Source organism: Mustela nivalis (assembly GCF_964662115.1).
Source record: "Mustela nivalis genome assembly, chromosome: 4".
Taxonomy (NCBI): Eukaryota; Metazoa; Chordata; class Mammalia; order Carnivora; family Mustelidae; genus Mustela; species Mustela nivalis.
Window position 1 is genome coordinate 70,067,035 of NC_139023.1, and position 23,901 is coordinate 70,090,935.

The 23,901-nt window shown below is 39.8% G+C and overlaps 1 protein-coding gene across 1 annotated transcript in view; it reads left to right on the forward strand.

Moving 5' to 3' along the window:
* The window catches only part of RNF150 (ring finger protein 150), a 255,102-nt gene that overhangs the window by 141,786 nt on the left and 89,415 nt on the right, over window positions 1-23,901 (forward strand). The window contains exon 2 of the mRNA XM_082728470.1: window positions 13,657-13,907. Coding sequence (XP_082584596.1) covers window positions 13,657-13,907 — 251 coding nt within the window. The remainder of the gene's footprint in view (window positions 1-13,656; window positions 13,908-23,901) is intronic.

A 23,901-nucleotide genomic window follows, 5' to 3' on the forward strand; every position in this document is an offset into this window, starting at 1 on the left:
CAGTTCCTCCTTTCTCTGGACTACACACAGTCTGAGTGATATTTGGTAAGCAAGGGAAGCCATTTAGGCAAAGAAATGCAGAGCTGACAGTTGAAAGTCACAACAATGTGCACTAAAATAGTATGGACTGGGGGAGGAAGTAATGGACAGCATCTATGATAGACACCCCTTAACTTACAGTGTAGAACGTATTGAGCAAAGAACAGGGAGATATATTTCAGATCTGTGGAGCTTCTTCAAAATACATATGTAACTGCCCAGCCCTTCTTCCCTTCCTAGACCTGAGATCCTAATAAAACGTAACAGGTTCCCCTTGCCCTGATATCTATTAATGGAGGCTTAAATACCAAGGAGGCTTATTGACTTTATCTATTTACATATTAGTCTGAAAGTATTTCATACAAATGTTTATCACAACTTGTTGCTAGAATCTGTGGGTCTGGCCAAGGGATATGCAGTGTTTTCTACTTCTTTGGAGTTTGAGCTCTGAACCTTGAGAAGCCCATTTGCTATGCACCAAGGCTTATCACCAAGTTCTGTCTCACTACTGCTGTATTTTCTCACTGTTTATTAATAGTCGGCCTTTCAACTGACCTTAGTATTATTTGTTGAATTTGTGGTCCATGTCATCTTACCACAGGGAAAACTATGTGGGGATTCCCAGCTTCCTCTTAGAAACCAAAGTAGTAAACCTTAATTGCTCTTAAGAAAGGGATTTTCCAATATGGACTTATAATAAAGGGAGTTCTCACTTTTAGTTTTCAAAGACTACTAAAGATAACTTTGGAGATTACTAAAAACAAACATCGAGATAAATCAAGGAATGAGACGTTTACTAATTCTGTAGTGAATTGGGAATTCCAGGTCGCTTCTGCCAATTAAGCAAGAATTGTGAGAAGAAATTCTTCATATATATTTCCCAATTCTATGCAATGGCACATAGCAGTGTGCTATAAATGTCTACAAACTCCTTAGATCCTTAACATTGTGGGGTTTTTTCATTGTAATTCAAAGTTCTTGGCCATGCATTGTTAAAAATCGTGTACTGGGGAAGAATTGGTGTGATTTTTCCCGTAGTTCAAAGCAAAACAAAACATAAATGCGTGCATTCTTTGACTATATGACTGTTTTGAACTAAAAGGTACACAATTTTTATTTTTCACTACCTTAACAGCAATATCATATACGCCATTAACTGCTAACCCAGTTATGGTTTTTTTTTTTCCTTTGATGATTACTTTCCTGATTATCTGCCCCAGAGTTTCCTTTTATCGATCAATCATAGGTCAAAAGATAACCCTTCATGTTGCAGAAATGGCAACTTGCTCAGCATGGCTTCATGCCCCCAGCTGTTTGGAGGGGTCCCCGGGGTATTCAGAGGGTATAAGCTGGAAGCCAAATTTGGTGTGCCTCTTCCCACCCCTGTCCTGTCTCCTGTGGTATCAATGCAAGGTTTACCCTGTCTGGAATGTTCTAAATAATTATCTGATAGACAAGGGTTGTGATAATAACTTCTATTTATTGAGCACCCCCTATTTCTGGGTTCTTTATATGCATTATTTCATTTAATCCACACCCACCCCTTCCGATTAGATAGGTTTGCTATTAGAGTTTTAGAGATCATGAACCTAACGCTTAAAGATGTTGTAAACCTTCCAGCTAGAAGTTATGGTGAATGACTCTGCTATTTAATTTCATCTATTAGATTACTAGGAAGGAAGAAATGCTGTAGAATTTTGGTCTCTCATCCTCTCCTATCCTATGATTCCATCAGTTTGCTTTTTAATGAGACTTATATGTATACTGGTTTTTATCCAAGCTAGAATTGGATTTTAAAACATTTTTTATATAAGCAGAAATTTCTTTAAGCAAGATTATCTGTTCTAATAAAAACAGAATTATTATACAGATGGATTTTTCTGTGATTTGTTTTATTTTAGCCTGGGCTCCATGATACCATTTTTAGTCATTTAAAATTCTCACAAATACTGGAAGTAAGTTATTTTTTAGTCTGATTTACTGAACATGTTCAAAGAAAATGCTACAGGTGGGGCTATAAATAAAATACCTTACATTATATTCATAACTCCCCATGCAAAATTATCCCAGTTTCATAGAAAATTCTACACACTGGTAAATCAGGAAAAGGTAGGAATTTTTTTAAAAGTGTGCCTCACTGATCATCTCAAGCATAGCTGAGGAACTGCCATCAGTGAGTTAAGTTACTAGAGCCATTCCCAAGAAAATAAAATTGGCTATTGTTAGTGTCTCCTTTAAACATGTTTTGACCTCATGAAAGTAGGTTGTTATTGAGCGTCTGCCTGACTATAATGGTAAATCTCCACTTAAAGGATCTGGTGCTTAATTAAAATGGACTTCAGTAACCTCCAGTGTTTAACATATTTCAGGTTTTCAGGAAAGCAGCCCGGGGGGGTGGGGGGCAGCGGCACCTAGATCAACCAGTTTTTAGCCAACAACTCAGATGAACCTTAATATTTTGAGCTTGAGGGACTTCTGGCGGAATCATGTATGTTGATTTGCACTACAAGTTTTCTGCTTGGTTCCCAAATGATAAATTTCATACTCCTTAATTAGTCCTACTGTGAATTTGTTTTTATCCTCCAAAAACTATTTTTATAGTTCAGACTAAGACTGTATTCCAGAAAACATCTTTCCCATCCCCAACAAGTGTAGTCACGCATGGGTTTCAGGAAAAGTACATGGTATGGGATAGCACTAACCTGTCTCTGGATTAGAAGAGCCAACAACCCACAGGTGCCATTTGGAACGACCACTCATTCATGGCTTAGGATGGCCTTAGAATCATACATGCAAGGCAGATGTAGTAATTATTTTTCATATGGACATTTTTTCTGATATGTACACAAATGAAAACACTAAGGGTGAATGTTAATGTGAATTCAGATAAAGTAAAATTATAGACCACCCAAAAATCACATGGAAATATAATGAGGTTCAGTGACAGTAGCTTGGGATTCAGAAGACCTGGATTCTTTTGTACACACACACACACACACACACACACACACCCCTACCTGGTTATGTCATATGGAAGCAAAGGGCAGAACACTCAAACGAAACTGTCTTTAGCAAGATAACTGTGAAACCCAAAGGCATTCTGCCTTCAGGTCTGGCTTGATCAAAGCTCAGATCATGTCATCACATTATTTCTGCCTTGATTTTTTCGACTGTCCTCTGTCTGTCCCATTTCTACCCATGGTCTTTTTCCTTTAGGGCACTAAGAATACTGCCACAACATAGCCTTCCAGATGTTCCTGTTTAAGATCAGCGGAAAAAGAGGGCATTTGCTTTCCTCAAATGTGAAATAAAATTCCTGTGTGCCCTGTCTACACCTGACAAGTGATGTCACTGGTTGGGCACAGTTTCACTTACAGGATTAGGCCTTTGTAGTAGAGGGGATTGTGCTAAGAGGAGAATGGGGTGGGACAGTCCCATCTGTGTATTTGGCAGTGGTAAAACTGTAATGATTCTAATAAAACTTGACATCTATATCATGGTTTTTGTATGGCAGGCCTTGTGCGTAAGTGCTTTACTGTGAATTACCTCATTTAATAACAGGACAAGAGATTTCCCTCTGGTGGGTATTTTTTCTCAGTGACTCCTGCAGTAAGATCACTAACTGAGAATATGGGTGGGAAGAGGCACAGGAGATTTGAGGAGAGATGTAAAAATCTGAGGTCATCATTGGACAAAGGGAGAGCGAGTCCGGAACCCAGTAGGAGAGGCGGTGTGAGGTGTTCATTTGTGGAAAGGGATCATAAATTTGAAGTGGAAACAGATGACTCATGAGGTTTTTCTCTTAGCTGTGTTCACGTGATAAAGGGGAGGCATAGAATAGTGCATCTTGTAGGGCATGTTCTGTGGAGAAATAGAAGAGGAAGGTAGCTAAGAGTATTTTTGGAGGATTTCTGATAACGATGGACCATGTGACCTACACTGAGATTAGGATAGATGGGTAAGGACAGAAATGAAGCCAGGAGAGGGCTGATGGTCAGTAAGAAAATAGTAAGGGGTGGGGGGGGGGGGGTCTAGGGTGGGGATGTCCCTGTGCAAAGAGAGCTAAAAGAAGAGTCAGGGGTATTAGGAAAGTGACACTTTGAAATAGGGATTTCAGAGATGGTGCGGTTTCCTAGTAGTGACCAGGCCCAGAGTAAGAATATGTGTCTTGAGAAGGACTAGAGAAAGAGGAAGATGAATGGGAAGAGCAGAGCGAGCAACCAACAAGCCAGAGTAGCGAGCGGCTTATCCATGTGAATACTAAAATGGCAGCCCGAGGAGGATGGATGTTACGAGCCAGAAGCTAAAGGGGGTGATAAAAGAGATAAAGAGGAGATTGGTAGACAAGGCAAGGACATGAGAGACTTCACTGGAAATGCAGGTGGAGAGAATCTCCAAGACAAGTGGCTTTCAAAGGAGGATGGGAAGGGGCTGGGAGTAATAGTGTAGAAGGAGAAAAGCAGAGTGCAGACACCAGACTGTCTTCTGGCTCTGAGGTATGTGCAGTGTGGTTAAATAAAAATAAATACAAACTAAAAACACCTGTCCCCTTCACCACAGTGCGGAGAAACTGGTGTCCCTGTAAGGCAGCCAGATCAATCAAAGCCAAGAGGCAAAGGAATCCTCCTAAGAAGAGATGGAAGCTAGCTACTGGGGGTTTGGTTGATGAGAGACTCATATCTCCAAGAGTTGTAGAAGGAGGTTTGAGAAGGAGGCTGCAGGCAGGAAATGGGAGGGACCTGGGAGATAATTCCTGACTGGGGGGCCTGGACCTCAGCAGCACCTCAGGCGAAGGGGCTAGGGGCCCTGAAAGGAGGGAGAGCAGTCTGCAGAATTACGGACAGCCTGACTAATGGAAGGAGCCCTGCATGTTCTTGGGGCCACCTGAGATAATTCATACCTCTTCTTAACCTCCTGGAAGAGCAGAACGAGGACCCCTACCTTGATTTTTCCACAGAAAAATAGGACTGGGCAGAGTAGCTGATTCCACCACAGAAATAGGAACTCCCAGGCAGAGCTGATGAGCTAGCTGAGGAGAACCACCAGTATTCAAGGAAGTACCAAGTGGGCAGATACCAGTTGAGAAAGAGTGAGTGAAAAGATGGACCACAAATATTCAGTAAGAGAAGCTTCCAGACAGTGGAAAAAAAAAAAAAAGGAGCCAGAGGGTTTGGTGTTTTTTTTTTTTTAAGGAAATATTTAGTATGAAAAATTCAAGTTTAAATAAAGACCACAATAAATGAGATAAAATACAGAAACGATACAACTAAAGACAAATTCATGAGCTAGAAGGTGCGCTCAAGAGACTCTTCCACAGTCAGCCAGAACAGATAAAGAGAAAATTATAAAAGATACAGTGAAATACCACTATATACCTATTAGAAGGGATAAAATTAAAAAAAAAAAATAGTGGTATTTCCAAGTAGTGGCAAGGATGCTGAGAAACTGGGTCACTCACGCATTGCCAGTGGGAATGTAAAATGATACAGCCACTCTGGAAAGCAATTTGGCAATTTCTTTTAAAAACTAAACATGCAGCTACCATACAACCTAGTAATAGCACTCCTCGGCATTCATCCCAGAGAAATGAAAACTTAGATTCACACAAACATTTCTACCCTAATGATTATAGCAGCTTTATTCTTAATAGTCCCAAACTGGATATAACCCATATGTCCAACAATGAATGAACAGCTAACCTGTAGTTAAATATTCCATAACTTAGAATGCCATTCATCAGTAAAAAGGCATGAATTACTGATAGATGCAACAGCTTGGATTCATGTTAAGGGTATTTTGCTAAGTAAAGGGGAAAAAAGCTAATATCAAAGTGTAACATCCTATGTGATTCCATTTGTATAACATTCTAGAAGATACAGTTCTAGAGATGAAGAATAGGTAAGTAGACATCAGAGGTTAGGGAAGGGAAAGAAAAGGGAGAGGCAATTATTTTTGGTGATGGAATATTTCAATATTTTAATTGTGGCAGTGATAAGAATGACTCTACATGTGTGATAAAATGTTGTGGAATTTTACACAAAGACCTTTTAAAACTCTGCACATGCCCAAACTGGTGAAGTCTAAGTCCTGTAATCTGGTTAATTATATTATGCCAGTGAATTTCCTGTTTTGATAATGTGCTGTAATATGTGACATGCCACCACTGGGGGAAGTTGGGAGATGTGTGCATGGACCTCTGTGCACTATATTTGCCACTGTTAGTCTGTAATCATTTCAAAATAGAAGGTTTTTTGAGTGAGAGGGAAAAGTATAAAAATACAGCTAACGGAATGAATGCCACCAGGATAATAGGGATCTCGGGAGAGAAAAAATATTAAAGGCAATATTTGCATAAAGTATGAAGACAGATGTTTTAGACACTAAGAAAGGGATGAAATATTTCAGATCGAAAGGCTTTGTGTACGGTAATAACCCCTTATCTGCAGGGAATAGCCTAGGATCCCCCAGGGATACATGAAACCGTGCATAGTACCAAAACCTATATACACTATGTGTTTTCCTATACATAACTATAATAAAGCTTAATTTAGAAATTGGGCACAGTAAGAGAGTAACAACAGTAACTAAAAATAAAATAGAAGAATTATAACACTATACCATAATAAAAAGCATGTGAATGTGGTCTCTCTCTCTCTCTCTCTCTCTCTCAAAATACCTTCTAGTACTGTACTCATCCTTCTTCTCTGACAGTGTGAGATGATAAAATTTGTGCGTGAGGAGAAGCGAGGTGAATGACGTAGGCATTGTGATGTCGTGTTAGGCTACCGTGGACCTTTTGATGATACATCAGGAGGCTCAGGGGCTTCTGGACTGAGGTTAACTCCCTGTTAACAGAAACCACAGCTGAAGGGGCACTAGTGTGCTACCAAACTAACTGACAGCACTCATAAACAGACAAGTAACATTTAAAAGCATCAAAGACTATTCTCAAATATAACTTCAAAAAGTTACAAGAGCAAGAATCTTGATGAGCCCAGACCTATGCAGAACAGACAGAACCACCACAATGCGTACATGCAGTTCAGCGTAGAAACTCAAAATAACTAGCAGCGACTGACAGAACTTCAGAGAAAAAAACAGAGCAACAGTTATAGGAGACATTTTAAAACACCCCTTTCAGGCAATTGAGCAGATAAAAATAAGCAGAGATATGGAAAATCTGAATATAATTAATAAACTTGATCAGTGAGATGTATATATCAAACAAAGAATAGTTTGTGTTTTTAAGATTTTTATTTATTTGACAGAAAGAGAGACAGTGAGAGAGGGAACACAAGCAGGCAGAGTGGGAGAGAGAGAAGCAGGCTTCCTGCCAAGCAGGGAACCTGATGCAGGGCTCGATCCCAGCACCCTGGGATCATGACCTGAGCCAAAGGCAGACGCTCAACAACTGAGCCACCCAGGCACTCCCCCGCCAAAAGAATAGTTTTGAATACAGTGTTCCTGGAGACAAATGGAACATTTAGCCCCCAAAAGTGTATTAGATGATTAAGGAACAATATCAAGAGCCTGTGTTCCTTGACCATAATGAAATATTAAAATAATAATTACACATGGATAACTTTAAAAATCACATATGTTTGGAAACTAAATGTATAATCCTAATACTAAATAATCCTTGGGTTAAATTGAAAACTGCTTCAGAAATTTTTTATGTCTTTCAGAGAAACTGTATTTTGCGGTTTTCTTCATAGGGGGCCAGTGTTTGTTTAGATGTGTGCTTCGGTATTTTGTAACTTCTGCTGCTGTTATGCATAGATCATTTTTTCCATTACATTTTCTGGTGAGATATTACTGGGACATAGAAAGCCCTTCATTTTTGATGTGGATTTCGAATCTTGTATTGAGTGAACATTCATCTAATTTCAAAAGCTAAATTATCTTGGCTTTTCTAGATGGTCATATGATTTGCTGAAATAATGACAGCTTACACTCTTCCTTTCCAGTATTTACACTCTAGTTTCTATGTCTCTTTATACCAGATACCACTTCTACTTTAACTGTTGGCTCCTCTTGGTCCTATTCACCATTTGAATTCGGGACCCCCTAATGTGTCCTCCGTTTAATGTGCTGCTTCTGGTAGATCTTTTATCACATTAAGGAGATTTCCTTCTACTATTCTTAATAACAATCAAGAATGGGTGCTATCCTCAATGTGTGGCTTCCTTCTCTAAGAAGCTGGCTGCTCCACATCTCTCTAGCTGAAATCAGGGAAAAGGGGAGACAATCTGGGGAGCGCATACTCCGTGGCAATCATCGTGTCCATTCACATCTCAGTGGCCAAATACTAATCACGTAGCCACATCTAGCTGCAAGTGAGACAGGGACTAACATTTTTCCATGGTCAGCCTGTGCCTAGCTAACACACTAAGACTGTAGGTGAGAAAGAGACCAGATCTTGAAGGATAGCTAGCCACACAAGATGATCATATACTTTGTTCCTTTCAGTCTTTGATGTATTAAAAAGTATTAATATATTTTCTAATGTTAAATCACTGGGCTCGATCCCAGGACCCTGAGATCATGACCTGAGCCGGAATACTCTACATTTATATGATACTTTGTAGTTTTTAAGATCAGTTTCCATGCATTGTGTCACAAGAACAGGTGATAATCAGGAGCTATTAAAAAAAAAAAAAAAAAAAAGGTGGGGCACCTGGGTGGCTCAGTCGTTAGGTGTCTGCCTTCGGCTCAGGTCATGATCCCGGGCTCCTGGGGTTGAGCCCCACATCTGGCTCTCTGCTCAGCCGGAAGCCTACTTCTCCCTCTCCCACTCCCCCTGCTTGTGTTCCCTCTCTGTGTCTCTGTCAAATAATAAAATCTAAAAAAATAAAATAAAGATATTAAGTAAAATAGAAAATATCTCCAAGGGAAATACTGCAGCCTTTTCTTATTATTGCCTGAATTCTGAAAGGCCCTCTGTAGAGGATACGGAGAACTGATGAAGGATTTTTGATCACACGAACCTAAGAGAGATGGTAACACTCACTCTCCGAGCTGCGCAGGGAGGAATGGGGCTCGTGCTCTGTCCAAGGTCTAACACTCTGTTGGTGTCCTAGGCTTTGACTTAATGCAGTGTTTAAAAAACCTGGTTTTGAATTTACAAGTCATGGATTTTCTGGTTATTAAACATTTTTTAGATTCCTGCACTTTCGTTTTGATCCTTTACTATCTGCATATACCAAATTAGATAATGGCAATTGAATGCTGTCCTGGGAAAGGGAGCGCTAAGAATCCAGAGCACCCTTGCCGTGTGGCTGCTGGATCATACCTCCGCTGGGCACGCATTGTCTCGCCAGCTGAAGAGCTTTTCCAGAATACTCCATAATTTTATAATAACTCAGAAGTATGAAATGCCTTTGGGAGGGAAATAAATGGTCGGCTGACATAATTTTGCAAAAGAGGCAATCAATATTTGAGTGATAGGTATCATGGTAAACACAGAATTTCCCAAATACCAAGCAGAGCCTCTGTAGCTTTTATCCCCGCAAAATTGCCTGCCTGCTAACTTCCCTTTCCCCGAGTCTCAGAGCTTCCCATGTGTCCTAGATAAGATACTCAGGGCAGCATGTAACTCTGAAAGCACTCAGGCTTTCAGTGCGTTCTCCCTCTCCTCTCCCCTGCTTCTCTCACTCCTTCCCACCCACACACGGGCAGAAGCAATTATGCTACCATTTACCTGGGGAGAAGCTGCTGGCCTGATACTGTGGCTGTGCATTTCAAAATGAAGCAGAGATCAGGGAGTCATCTGATTACTCACTTTGGTGCACATGCCTCATTTGAACATATGAGACCTGTGTGGTAGCTTTTGCCCTGAATTTTGTGCATTGATAAGACTGATCAGATGATTCGTCCAGATCCACTTCACTATACTGGTTTTGGTTAACCTACAGATATATATATATATATATATATACACATACATATATATATATATATATATATACATATATATATATATTTTTTTTTTTTTTTTTTTTTTTTTTTGCGAGAGAGAACGTGAGCATGAGAGGGGAGAAGTCAAAAGGAGAAGCAGACTCCCTGCCAAGCAGGGAGCCTGATGTGGGACTCAATCCTGAGACTCCAGGATCATGATCTGAGCCAAAGGCAGCCGCTTAATCAACTGAACTATCTACGTGTCCCTATACCTAAATTCTTTTTTTTTTTAAGATTTTATTTATTTTATTTGACAGAGAGAGAGATCACAAGTAGGCAGAGAGGCAGGCAGAGACAGAGGGGGAAGCAGGCTCCCCGCTGAGCAGAGAGCCCAAAGCGGGGCTCGATCCCAGGACACCGAGATCATGACCTGAGCCGAAGGCAGCGGCCCAATCCACTGAGCCACCCAGGCGCCCCCCTATACCTAAACTCTTAATGACTGTTCTGTTGGGATAAATGTATACCCTTTACCGCACACAGTAATCCACAGCCTAAAGCATATGGAGAAATATCCAAGAATCCCATCTATTTGTTTTTTTTTTTAACCATCATCAGCCCTAGAAAGATAAATAAAGTTGAGGTCTAGATGAATAGAAGTGCTCTATTGCCACTTTTACTGTTTCTCCTTCCAAGTGGCTGTTTTCTACGGTGAAGGTACACCAATAGTACGAACGATGAGGGCAATGTTGACTAAGCACTTAAGTTTAAATGCTTTAAAATGGTTACTTAACTTTGCCTTACAGGAACTGAAAGTATTTTCTCAGGTCCCTAAAAATGGATGAGGAGTGATTTAAAACTTTGTGGATATCCAAAATTTGGTTGCCTGTTTTATTTATTTTTGTTATACACAACTAATGAATCGTTGAACCCTACATCAAAAACTAATGATGTACTATATGTTAGCTAACCAAATTTAAATTTAAAAAATAAAGATTTTATTTATTTGAGAGACGGAGAGCATGAGTAGGAGGAAGGGCAGAGAGACAAACAGACTCTCCACTGAGCGCAGCTCTTGTACGCCACCGGGCTTGATCCCAGGACCCCGATTTCATGACCTGAGCCAAAGTCAGATGCTTAACTCAATGAGCCACCCAAGAGCCCCTGGTTGCCTGTTTTTAAAATGTTGAGCTGGGCTATGACTCTTCACCGTTAGGCTCTGTGGTCTTTGATGCATAAGCAGAGAGTAGGAAAAGTGTATGGAGGAGAATGAGTGAAGACAGGCCGCCAGAGAATAAAGATGTTAAAAGTTGCACAACTAAAGCAGCCTGCGATGGGTTCAGTGAAAGAAAGGCCAACCTTACTATAAAACAAAGTCCAAAAGCCGATCCAATCCTATCTGAGAATTTAGGGGAAAAACCAACTGCATCCTATCTGCCCATCACATTGTAAGAGCACGATAAATACTTTTTTGTTACTAAATCGCATTTGGGTTAAGATTTAAATGTAAAACGTAAAACTGTTTTGAGAAGCAATTTTTGATGAGTCTTGCTATTCTCTTGAGTGAAGAAGAGCTTTCTAAGCAGAGAATCAAAACCAGAAACTAAGGGATTATATTCATAAAATTTGACTACCAAAAAATGTAAAAGCCTTCTCATGGTGGGCAAAGCATCATGTATGGCATTGAACTGTCGGATCACTGTGTCGTACATCTGAAACTAATACCGCACTGTAGGTCCACCGTGCTTCAATAAAAGTAAATAATAAAAATAACTAAGAATGAAAACTGTGGAATGTGTGCAAGTCTGAGCATACGAGGTCTTTTGTAAATAACCCCGAGATCCCATCCTCAAAAACCGAATTCTAGAGTCCTGAGTAGACATGTTTTAAAAATATAAATAAGGAAGTAAATTAAATGAAAAATTATTATTCTACCACTACTAGAATATACTACCTATAAAATAGCTGCAGCACTGGGATGAGTCTCACCAGGCCAGACTAGTCTAGTATACACAGAAGATCGTATTTCTGTAGAGACAAAACCTGTCAGTAGCCTTAATCCCTCAACAAAACCTCAGACCACAAGCAGCCATTAGCCAAAGTAAACATGAAAAAAGAAGGAGCATCGAAACTGTCAGTAAATTCTGCAAAATTGAAATTCAATCCATCAGTCTCAGTAATTCCCAGAAATAACAGCCAAATCTAAATCCTCTTGGGCTTTCTGATTTTACAATTGGGCCAATACAGAAGTTTTAGGAATTTTTAAAAAATAGGTAATTGATGTAGCACACACAGATACCTCTTATGTAGTTAGCTGTTAAAGTATTTATTCAGTGGAATACCAGCAAGGAATTTAGAATTGCAAACTTGCATGGAGATCAAGGTCAAGTGAACGCCCTAAGTAGCCTCTAAGAGCTTGCAGCCCTCTGAGCAAAGGTAATCTGCTGGTTCCATCCAGCAGACTGACCTCAGCCGTGAATGAGGCCAACTTGGAGCAGCTACAGCGGTGTTTAATTTTGCCCTGAATCTGCAATATCTTAATTGCAAATTTGCTCTCTTTAATTAGCAATGACCCCAGGTCATGGGCTATTTCCATATGGAAGGAGGGCTCACCCAGAGCCTTGTGAGGGTGAACTGGAGTGATACCAGAGAACCTACCCTGGTGAAACTGAAATCAATATTCTAGTCCAAGGATCAGCCACGGTGGCATGTTGAATTGGTCGTTTTGGAGCTGGTATCATACCAGTACTGAAGACTCCCCGTGGAGGCTGTGCCTTGCACAACGTCATCAAGAATAGGGACAATGGGGGCGCCTGGGTGGCTCAGTGGGTTAAAGCCTCTGCCTTCAGCTCAGGTCATGATCTCAGGGTCCTGGGATGGAGCCCCGCATCGGGCTCTCTGCTCAGCAGGGGGTCTGCTTCCCTCTCTCTCTCTGCCTGCTGCTCTGCCTACTTGTGATCTCTCCCTCTCTGTCAAATAAATAAATAAAATCTTTAAAAAAAAAAAAAAAAAGAATAGGGACAATGACAAAGGGCAACTTCGACCCCCCAGAATTGCTACTTTGGCTTCAGACTGTCAAATAATGGGCATGGGGGGAGGAATATTTGAAAGTTGAGGTAAAACAATTTTGAAATTGTGCAGTCTCCATCTTCTATCTTTGCTGAGTATGAGGAGACCCAAGCTGTTTATGTTGAATTCGATAAAATAAGTAGGAAATAGTTCTGAGACCGTGATATTAATGTTTATAAATCATTAGAGCTTGTCAAGAAACCCATTTGGGTTGCTTTAGGTACTCAATGTAGGAGAAAACTGCCTTAGAAATGATAGAGATCTGTATTTGAGGATTCCTGGTGTCTTGAGGGGGAAGGCACAGAATTGGGCATCTTACCCTTCTCCCATGGGGTAGAAGGTGCCTCTTCCCCTCCTTGGGGGTCTGTGAAGTGCCCCAGAAAACTGTAAACTGGGCTAGGTGGGAAGGGTCATGAATTCAGTTTAGGTTCTTTTCTCACATACAAGGTAGCTGCAGGAGGTTGAGAATTTGACTCCTTTTCTAGCTGTGAGATCTTAGAATCGGAGCCGGCTGTTAGGTCTGGCATAGAATTGTCAGAAGTAGGGTCATTATTTGGCTATGCATCACTTTGTCTAGATATTTCACTATGATTTTCTCCCTCTCTCTCTTCTCGCCTTACCCTTGTTACCCCCTCCTTGTCCCTGTCACAACAGGTGTAGAAGACATCGTGGCAATAATGATTCCTGAGCCAAAAGGGAAGGAGATAGTAAGCCTGCTGGAAAGGAACATCACGGTGACCATGTACATCACCATTGGAACCCGGAACTTGCAGAAATATGTGAGCCGCACTTCGGTTGTGTTTGTCTCCATCTCCTTCATCGTCCTGATGATCATATCCCTCGCATGGCTGGTCTTTTATTATATCCAGAGGTTTCGATATGCAAATGCCAGGGACAGGAACCAGGTGAGTAGCAAGAAGTTTTTTAAAAATTAAAAATTATTTTATTTTATTTTATTATTTTTTTTTAAAGATTTTATTGATTTATTTGACAGACAGAGATCACAAGTAGGCAGAGAAGCAGGCAGAGAGAGAGAGGAGGAAGCAGGCTCCCTGCTGAGCAGAGAGCCCGATGCGGGGCTCGATCCCAGGACCCTGGGATCATGACCTGAGCCGAAGGCAGAGGCTTTAACCCACTGAGCCACCCAGGCGCCCCAAAATTAAAAATTATTTTAAAGTAATACATATTACCATATAAACCCCGGAAATCACAGAAAATACTAAGATAAAACCAAAATTACCTGGTATCCCCCCACTCAAGATAAACATTGTTACCATTTGTCACATAGTTTTCCAGCTCTTTCTGAATGCACATTTTGATGTTTAACTAGTATTGTTCTGTAACATAAGGTGCTTTGTCCCACATTCCTATTGTTCATTTTGTGGATAGTTATTTATTTAGGCAGGTAAAAAAGGGAGGAAGGGGAGTGAGCTGAGATTGTGGTAATATGCAGCACTGTGTGGGAAGAGCCAGTATATTCTGGCGAATGGAAGAAGAAAAGGAGATAAAAAAGTAAAAGCTGTTTTAAGAGTGCTGTGAAATATGTAAGCCTGATGATTCACAGACCTGTACCCCTGGGGCAAATAATACCTTATATGTTAATATAAATAAATACATAAATAAAATTAATCAGTATCGTAAACTAGTAAAAAAAGAAGGAATTAATATTGGAATGGATAATGTATGCATATGGTATAAAATGCAAAAGGTATAAAATGGTGTGCAGTTAAAAGTAATTGCCTTCCTGTGTCCGTCTCTCAGTTATCCAGCCATCTTCCTGGAATATCTTCTCTTCCAGGGATATTTTATGGGCTGACAAACACGTATTTTTAAACAAATGGTAGCACTCTTAACTCTGTACCTTTATTTCTCACTTCTTGGAATTATTCATCTCTACACTCAATCCAAGCTACCATCTCATTTTTAATGACTGTATAACATTTCATTTCCTGTATATTTCACATTTATTAAACCAGTTTCTCTTACCAACATGTTTTCTCTGACCAAAAAAAGAAAGCAACAAAAAACACAGGTGATACTGAGCACATCTGTGAGTATACCCCTAAGGTAAATTCTGGAAGTTTAATAGGTAGGGCAATGAGGTGGGGGGGGGGGCATATAAAATTACGATAGATATTGCCCAAAGTCTGCCAAAAAGGTTGAATCATCACATTTTTCTAATCACAAATAGTGTTGGCATCTTTTCAGTAAAGTAGTAAGTAAAATAGAAAAATAAAGTAAATACTTTAAGTAAAATAGAAAATGATTTTTTTTTCCTCTGGAATACCTGCTTATATTATCTGACCACTTTTTGGTTGAATTATTGGTCATTTTCTCACTGATGTGTGTGAGTCAAAGAAATTGAAGAGAAGACTATTAATCAAACGACTTAACTGACATAAGAATAAGATTTAATATTATCTTCCAAATTTGTCATTGCCTTTGATTTTTCTGTGGTGCTTTTTGCCATGCAGAAATTTGGGGGTTTTACATAACTGAATTTATCCTTTTATATAACTCCCAAGTTTTGTATAATAAGATCTTCTATAGACCAAGCCTATAGAAAAACATTCTCTCATATTTCCATCACTATTTTTTATTTAATTTTTATGATTAATTCTTTAATCTACAGAGAACTTACCTTAGTATAAATAATCAAGTAGAAAGCCAGCATTATTTTTTTCAGATGGGCCTACCTACCAGATTTTATAACTGGTATCTATTCAATAATTAATCTTCTCCCCCTCTCATATGCAGTATCTCCATTCAGCATGTATTAAATACCAATATGAATTTGTTCTATTTCTGTGCCCTCAGACTTCTGTATCTTCTGAATCTATCTATTCAGTAGACTTCAGTACCATACTATTTTGAGTACTTCGGCCCTATAATATTGTCTCATATCTATTCATGCTAACCTTCCTTTATTGTTCTACCTTCACTTTTTATGTCTATTTTTATATAAACTTTGAGTCACTTTTATCTGTTTTTTAAGTTTATAGAATAATTTGTAACTTACATTGTTGAATCTCCCTTTGTATATGTTTGCCCTTTACTCAATGATTCTTTTTGTCCCCTACTAGCATTTTTTAATATTCTTATTTAATCACACACTTTTATATGTTTATTCCTAAGCATTTAATGATTGTGTTGCTATTATAAATGAAATAATCCTTTTTCATATAGTAAGGGCTTTGACTTTTGTGTTTTTATTTTGTACATTATTATACTTTATATATTTTATAATTCATAATAATTTTGTAATGATTATAACATGCCTTAGTATTATTTTAATACTGATGGTAATATTAAATAGTATTATATGCAAGCATGTTCTAAGAGTTCTATATATATTTACATATTTAATAGTCTTAATAACACTTTGGTAGGATAATATTGTCCCCATTATACAGAGGAAACAGAGATTAAATAGCTTGTTCACTGTCACACAGCTAATTGTTAATAGTGCGAGTAATTGAACCAATGGCAGAGCTTAGGTTCATACAAAGTATTTGTGAATGTTTATATTAGTGTATCAGGATTATATTAGTAATATGCACAGTTAGTGATAATTTACTTCTTTCAAAATTTTAGACCTATTATTTTTTTCCTATTATCTAATTTCATTGGCTCATACCTCCAAAGTCAACTAAAGAAATAGTGGTAACACTGAATATATTTCTCTTCAATAAACATTTAATGGGAAATCCTGAGTTTAATGGGATTTTTTATCATTTCTCCATTTTGTTATTTTTCCATATAGTTTTCTAGTCACGATATGTATTTTCTTACATTATGTAAATGCAGGTTAGTCTTCTTTCATTCAGAGTTTTTAATCAGAAATGGAGGTTTAATTTTAACAAATCCCTTTTCAACAGCTGTGGTCTGAGTTTTTTCTCTTGATCTGTTAGTACGAGTGTATTGTATTAATGGATTTCCCAATATTAGACCATCCTTAATCTTCCATACATATTATTCTTCTAACACATGCTAGAGTGTATCTGTATCTTATTTATTTATTTTTAAGATTTTATTTATTTATTTATTTGACAGAGAGAGACAGTGAGAGAAGGAGCACAAGCAGGCAGAGTGGGAGGGGGAGAAGCGGAACCCCTGCCGAGCAGGGAGCCCAGTGCGGGGTTCAGTCCCAGGATGGTGGGATCATGATCTGAGCTGAAGGGAGACCCTCAACAACTGAGCTAACCAGGCACCCTATTTTATTTATTTTTTACCCTGATATTCATTTGTGGAAATTCATCCACAATTTACATTTTTATTACATTCAGATTATAGTTATACTGGCTTTTTTAAAGGAATTTACAAATTTTCCTCCATTTTTTTATAGTCTAGAACTGCAACGTCTAACACAGTAGCCACGAGCCACGTGTGACCATTCAAATTTAAGTTAATTTTAATGAAATTTAAATTCTGTTTCTCAGTTATACTACCTACGTTTCAAATGTCCTATATATGCACTGCCATTCGGTAGCCATCCCATCATCATGGAAAGTTCTATTGGATAGCCAAGCGCAAGAGCATTTTAAGTAAGACTGGTAGTAGCTGATTCTTATAAGTTTTAGTAGAAACTTCCTGCAAGGCAGTAAGGTCTGGGTTGTTTTTTAAGAGAATGACTCTTTGACTTCCTATTTTATGGCAATCGGTTTGTTTAAATTTGCTACAGCTTCTGGAACGATTTCTAAAAACCTTTGTTACTGCTTCTTTTCTGATTCTCAAGATGATACATGCTTATTCTAATAAGTTTTGGCATTCCAAAAAAAAAAAAAATACTAAAAGAGAAGACAAATCACCCATTACTACATGGAATAGTTAACAATTGAGAAACTTACCTTGCAGTTTTATATACTCAATAAATTGTCATTGTATAAGTGTCTATGTATGAGATGCAAATACACATGTAAGTTTTGTGTTCCATTTTTTAATAGTTGCTGAGCATTTTCCCCTGTTATTAAATAATCTTTAAAGCATTATTTTTAGGGGTGCCTGGGTGGCTCAGTGGGTTAATGCCTCTGCCTTCAGCTCAGGTCATGATCTCAGGGTCCTGGGATCGAGCCCCGCATCGATCTGGCAGATCTGCTCTCTACTGAGCAGAGAGCCCATCGATCTGGGCTCTCTGCTCAGTAGGGAACCTGCTTCCTCCTCTCTCTCTGCCTGCCTCTCTGCCTACTTGTGATCTATGTCTGTCAAATAAATAAATAAAATCTTTTTTTTTTTTTAAAGCATGATTTTTAGTGGTTATGTAGCAGTCCAATTTCACCACTTACCAAACATGGGCAAATTACTTAATCTCTTCATGCTTTGGCTTGCTGAACTATATGGGAATACACCTTCCTCTTACGGCTGTAATAAAAATTATATGAGTGAGTGTATATTATTTTTCAAAGCCTCTGAACATCATGCTAATCACTGTTTAAGCTTTCAATGAATAGTACCCGTTATTACTCTCATGCAGATTCCTTGATGACTACTTACAAGTCCACTTTACCACTTCTGTTGAATATTCTGGGATTTAAGTGGACACTTACTACCAGCCAGACACAAGACAGTAAAAATACAGAACTAGCATGTGCTAGTTCTGGTTGCTAAAGTTTACAAATATAAAGAAACTATATTCTGTTGAATATTCTGGGATTTAAGTGGACACTTACTACCAGCCAGACACAAGACAGTAAAAATACAGAACTAGCATGTGCTAGTTCTGGTTGCTAAAGTTTACAAATATAAAGAAACTATACAGGGCCCCTGGGTGACTCAGTCATTAAGCATCTGCCTTCAGCTCAGGTCATGATCCCAGGGTCCTGGGATCAAGCCCCACGTCTGGTTCCCTGCTCAGTGGCAAGCCTGCTTCTCCCTCTCCCCCTGCTTCTATTCCCTCTCTCACTGTCTAACTGCCCAATAAATCAAATAAAATATTTTTAAAACAGAAACTATACACATATATACATACATATATAAATCAGTTATTACTAGGATATCTAGCTAATCTGATACTGATAAATAAAAATGGTAACCCTGTATTTTTGAATCTATAGATTGTCCAAGTCATCATTAGGCAATTGAGTCAAACATGACATTTTAAGCTTGAATTTATTAGTTGATTACTTATTTTCATCATCAATTCACTCTGTGCAGGTAGACCAAATTTGCATGTTTATAGGCATATGCATACTCTGAAAAGCTAATTGGAAGAGAATGGTATGGAAGTTGGTTCCTAAGGCTTCAGTTTTTACTCTGCTCCCATTTTATTAACTTGCCTCAAATTGCAAGATGTTACCCTCAGGATCACTTAGTGAATTGGGATCATGTTAAAAGTTAGCACTGTTTCCTGATCAAAATCGGCATTGCACTTTGGCCCTTTGCTGGGTGGGATAAGAACATATAATTTCCTTTAGAAAAAAATTTCTCCTTTGCCTTTCTATTCCTGTCCTTCCTCACATGTAAAGTGAGACTGATCACGTGTCAGCTCCATCCAAGGGGTATCAAATGAGAAAATATGTGTGACTTATTAGATAGTTGTTAACCTTTAATAGATAAGGCAATTCTTAGAAAATAGCATCTCCCCAAATTTAAATAGCTCAATTCTTCTGTGACTCACAAAGACTTTCATCTAGATATGGGCTTTTAGCTCAGATGACACAGTTTGAAACAAAATGGGATCTCTTCCCCATCTTTTCTCCAGAGTTATGGGAAAAGGAAAGCATATAAATAGAGTCCAGAGGAAGAATCTGGCCTTCTTAGAGGATAACCCCCACGTAGCAGTGGCTTTTAGTTAACGGTGATAACGAATGTACACAGTTTTCAAGAAAAAGCAAAAGGGGTTTATTTAAAAGTAAATTTCTTCTCACCTCAAACTCCCTTTGTTAACCTCCCTTTCTCCAGCGCCCCCCAGAGGCAGCAACTCTTAACACTTACCTTTCAAGTCTTCCAGAAGTTTCTGCACTAGAAAAAACAAAAGTTGTTTTTCATATTTGTTACATAGACGAGGACTCCGGCTTTACATAGGTTGCATTGTAGTGGCATCAACAAGCAATACACATGGAAACAGATAGAAACCCGGTCGGAAGCTAGTCCAGTAGTCTGATGACAGGTGATGGGTTTGGACCAGAATGAGTGAGAAGTCAGAAGGATCCGATTAGGACAGTATTTTAAAATCCTATGGGTTAAATGTAGTGTTTAAGAATATATCCTAGTTTTGGGACACCTGGGTGGCTCAGTTGGTTAAGCGGCTGCTTTCAGCTCAGGTCATAATCCCAGCGTCCTGGGATCGAATCCCACATCGGGCTCCTTGCTCAGCAGGAAGCCTGCTTCTCTCTCGGTCTCTTCCTGCCACTCTGTCTGCCTGTGCTCTCTCTCTCTCTCTCTCAGAAATAAATAAATAAAATATTTTGAAAAAAAAAAAGAATATATCCTAGTTTATACCAGCCTGATTGTTAATAACTCCCCATTTTACTCTCAAAAGTGATAGTCTGGATGATAAATGACATATTTACCATATGTGCGAGAGAAAGAGAACAATCAGGGATGCAGTTAGGTCTGTTTTCACTGCATGAACTGAAATGGGCAAGACAGGAGAAGAGATCCTGAGGGGCAGGGAACTCTGAATTTGGGTTTGGAGATGTTACATTTGAGAAGCCTCTTCTATCTACCACATCCCTAACACAGAGGCTAGGTGTTTAGACATGCAAGTCTGGAGGTCAGGAAAGAAGAGCTGGACATAGAAACATGGGAGCCATTGGAACACAGGTGCCATTAAAATGGTCAGGACAGGAGGAGCTGTCCCGGAAAGTGAACATCCAGAAGAACATCTGAAGACAGCTTGATCTAGGCTAATGTGGCCTCGGGCCCCACTCTCTCTCCCGCTAGTATATTATTTTATGTATTTGTTTTATTTTCTCTCTGGTGCATATCACTACTTAAAGCCATTCCCTCTGTGCCTCACACCTCACTCTCCCATGCATGTGGGTGCCCAGAGGGAGGTAAACCAGGAGGCTGGTTTGCAGAGACCAACCACAGCCTCACGCTCCATCTGGATCCATTGCCCACCCTGGTCAGGGTCCACGGCTCTGCAAGGACCTTCTTCACCCATGATGCTTGTCTTCTGTACAGCCCTCTCCTCATTTCTTTCAGGCCAGCATCCTCTGAGGAACCTGGTCTATCCACCAACCTATAGGTGCCTGAGTCCAGTGACTAATTGTTTCCACAGAACTGAAGGAGGGGGCCAGACTCCTGGTTCCCATTTCTGAACAAGTCCTGTGATGTATAAGAGGCTATTGAAGTAGCCCATTTGGATTAGGATACAGGTCATCACAGAGCACACACAGGAGCTCGAGGGGACTGCTTTTCGTAATGTCATATTCCAGCCCACTGGAGTCTTATCTCTGCTGAATCCAGAATGCTCTGTTGAATAATCAGACATAAACCCAGACATAAATGTGACTTTCCCAGGCAGTTTAAGTGAGGATCTAGAGTACTGTCAAATCTGGGGTGTCTCTCAGGAGCTGGGACACATAAAAGTAAATAGAGTTTGCTTTGATTAATATGTTATATAGATACAGATATACTGCTTCTTAATAGCTCTGCGATGAAGTCACTGTATGTATCACCCCACTCTATAGGTGAGGAAACCGAGAGGGTAAGCATTTGCCCAAGGACACACAGCATGGCAGTTTTAAAGCTGGGATCGTTAACATCTTTGATATGCTCTGTCCTGAGAATGTCTTTGGCACCTGCTGGTCCAAGGCCAGCTGCTGGTCTCCTCCTGGAAATGCCATTCTTCTCTGGCTGTCACTCGCAGAGTAAGCACCAGGAAAGTGCTTGTTGTTGATTATCATGGTAGAGGTAGCTTCATTCAGGAGTTCTGGGAAAAAAGACATCTCCCCTCTTGCGTAGGACCCAAAAATGAGAACGGTGGGAGAGCTGCTGTTCCTTTTAGACCTTTTTCCAGGGACTGTGAGAAATCGCTAGGAACCGCTGATAATTCACATTTCTCAGGTTCACTCTTGCCTCTCTGGCAGCTCGACAGTGCACCTGCCACGCGCAGATTTTACACATCCATTTAAATCTCCCATGTGTGAAAGGAACCCACTGACAAAAAACATTACGAACATTTATGGCAGATGCAAAAGGTGAATTTCTTTGATAGAGAATGTGTTCCTGCGAGGAACAAAAACTCCACAAAAGATGTTAAGATAATACCTGGTCTAAGGAGGGCAGCTGGTCTTTAAGGGTAAGCACATTAAAGAAGAATATGATGTTATTTTGCCTCTAAGTTTAGGAAAAAACAAACCTGCTAAAAATTAATCCTGGGGAGGCAAGTGTGTATGTATAGTCTCGTGGTTCAGAATACAAGCAGTATAAAAAAGTTACATGCTAAAATTTCTCCTTCCTACCCTTCTCCTCCAGAAACCCAGGTACTTCCCCAGAGACACCCATTAGTGATTTCTGTGCAAACACTCAGCAGTATTTTTATGAATGTTCACAACTATGCGCATGTCCTTTTTATCCTTTCTTATACAACGTACAGCGTAGTATAATTTGGAATGTTAGGGTTTTTTGCATTTTGAGATTTTCCCATACCATTTCATGAAGAGACTCCCCTTTCTTTTTATGGCTCAGTATTAGTCCATTACCTGGTGCTATGGGTTGTATCATGTCCCCTTGAAAACTCATATGTTGAAGTCCTAACCCTGAGTACCTCTGAATGTGGCCTTATTTGGATATGGGTGATTGCAGGCATCATTATTTAAGATGAGGTCATTTGGAGTAGGTTGGGATCCTGACCCAGTATGACTGGTTTCCTTATAAAGGAGGGAAATTTGGACACAGACATGCATGCAGAGGGAGTGCAATAGAGAGATGAAGGCAGAGATGGGACGATATATATACAAGCGAAGGAATACCAGGGATTGCCAGGAAGCCACCAGAAGCTAGGTCAGAAGTGTGGAACAGATTGTCCCTCACTGCCCTCAGGAGGAATCAACCCCACAGACCCCTTGATCTTGGACTTCTAGCCTCCAAAACTTTGAGACAATAGATTTTTCTTATTGAAGCCAAATAAATAAATAGGGCTTGAATCTAACCATGATTTTGGAGCGAAGTAGAATCAGGTTCTTGGGCAGGGCAAGACCCTGAGGCAGAGGAGACTCCAGTGTAGGAAGTGCACAGAAGCATTCGAAGTCAGGAACCAGATCTGAACAATAAAGGTAGGGAGAGTGGCTAAGCCAGCTTGAGCAAAGAAAGCTAGGCCGGGAGAGATAGCTGAGGGAAGGGGGCTGAGGTAAAGGAGGCCTTTTCTACCACAGCTGCACCTGTGGAAGGAAGCACTATGTGCCTTACCATGGGTAAAGGCACTAGGATGGTGTAGGAAGGGAAGATAAGTCATAACCCACTTTTCAGAGATAGAAATGTCCTATAATGATTAGGAAAAACATTTCAGTGACCATTTGACACACATCTGAGTGACTTTTTTTTTTTTCTCATTTAAGATTTTGTTTTCTTATTTAACAGAGAAAGAGCACAAGCAGGGGGAGTAGCAGAGGGAGAGGGAGAAGCAGGCCTCCCACTAAGCAGAGAACCCAATGTGGGGCTCGATCCCAGAACCCTGGGATCATGACCTGAGCTGAAGGCAGATGCTTAACTGACTGAGCCACCCCTGAGCCCCTGTCTGGGTGACTTCTAAATACTGTGACACATCTGTCTCTCTCCTCACAAGTCTTCATGATGCCTCTGGATAAGTACTTTAAGAGCCCACTAATGGCAGCAGGGTGGACTTCTCAACACGTAGCCTGGATGCCTTTTACCTTGTGAACCCCATTCCTAGAAGGCTGTGGATGGGAAGACACAGTTGTAGGAATATGGGGGAAGAAGACATATGGCCATGAT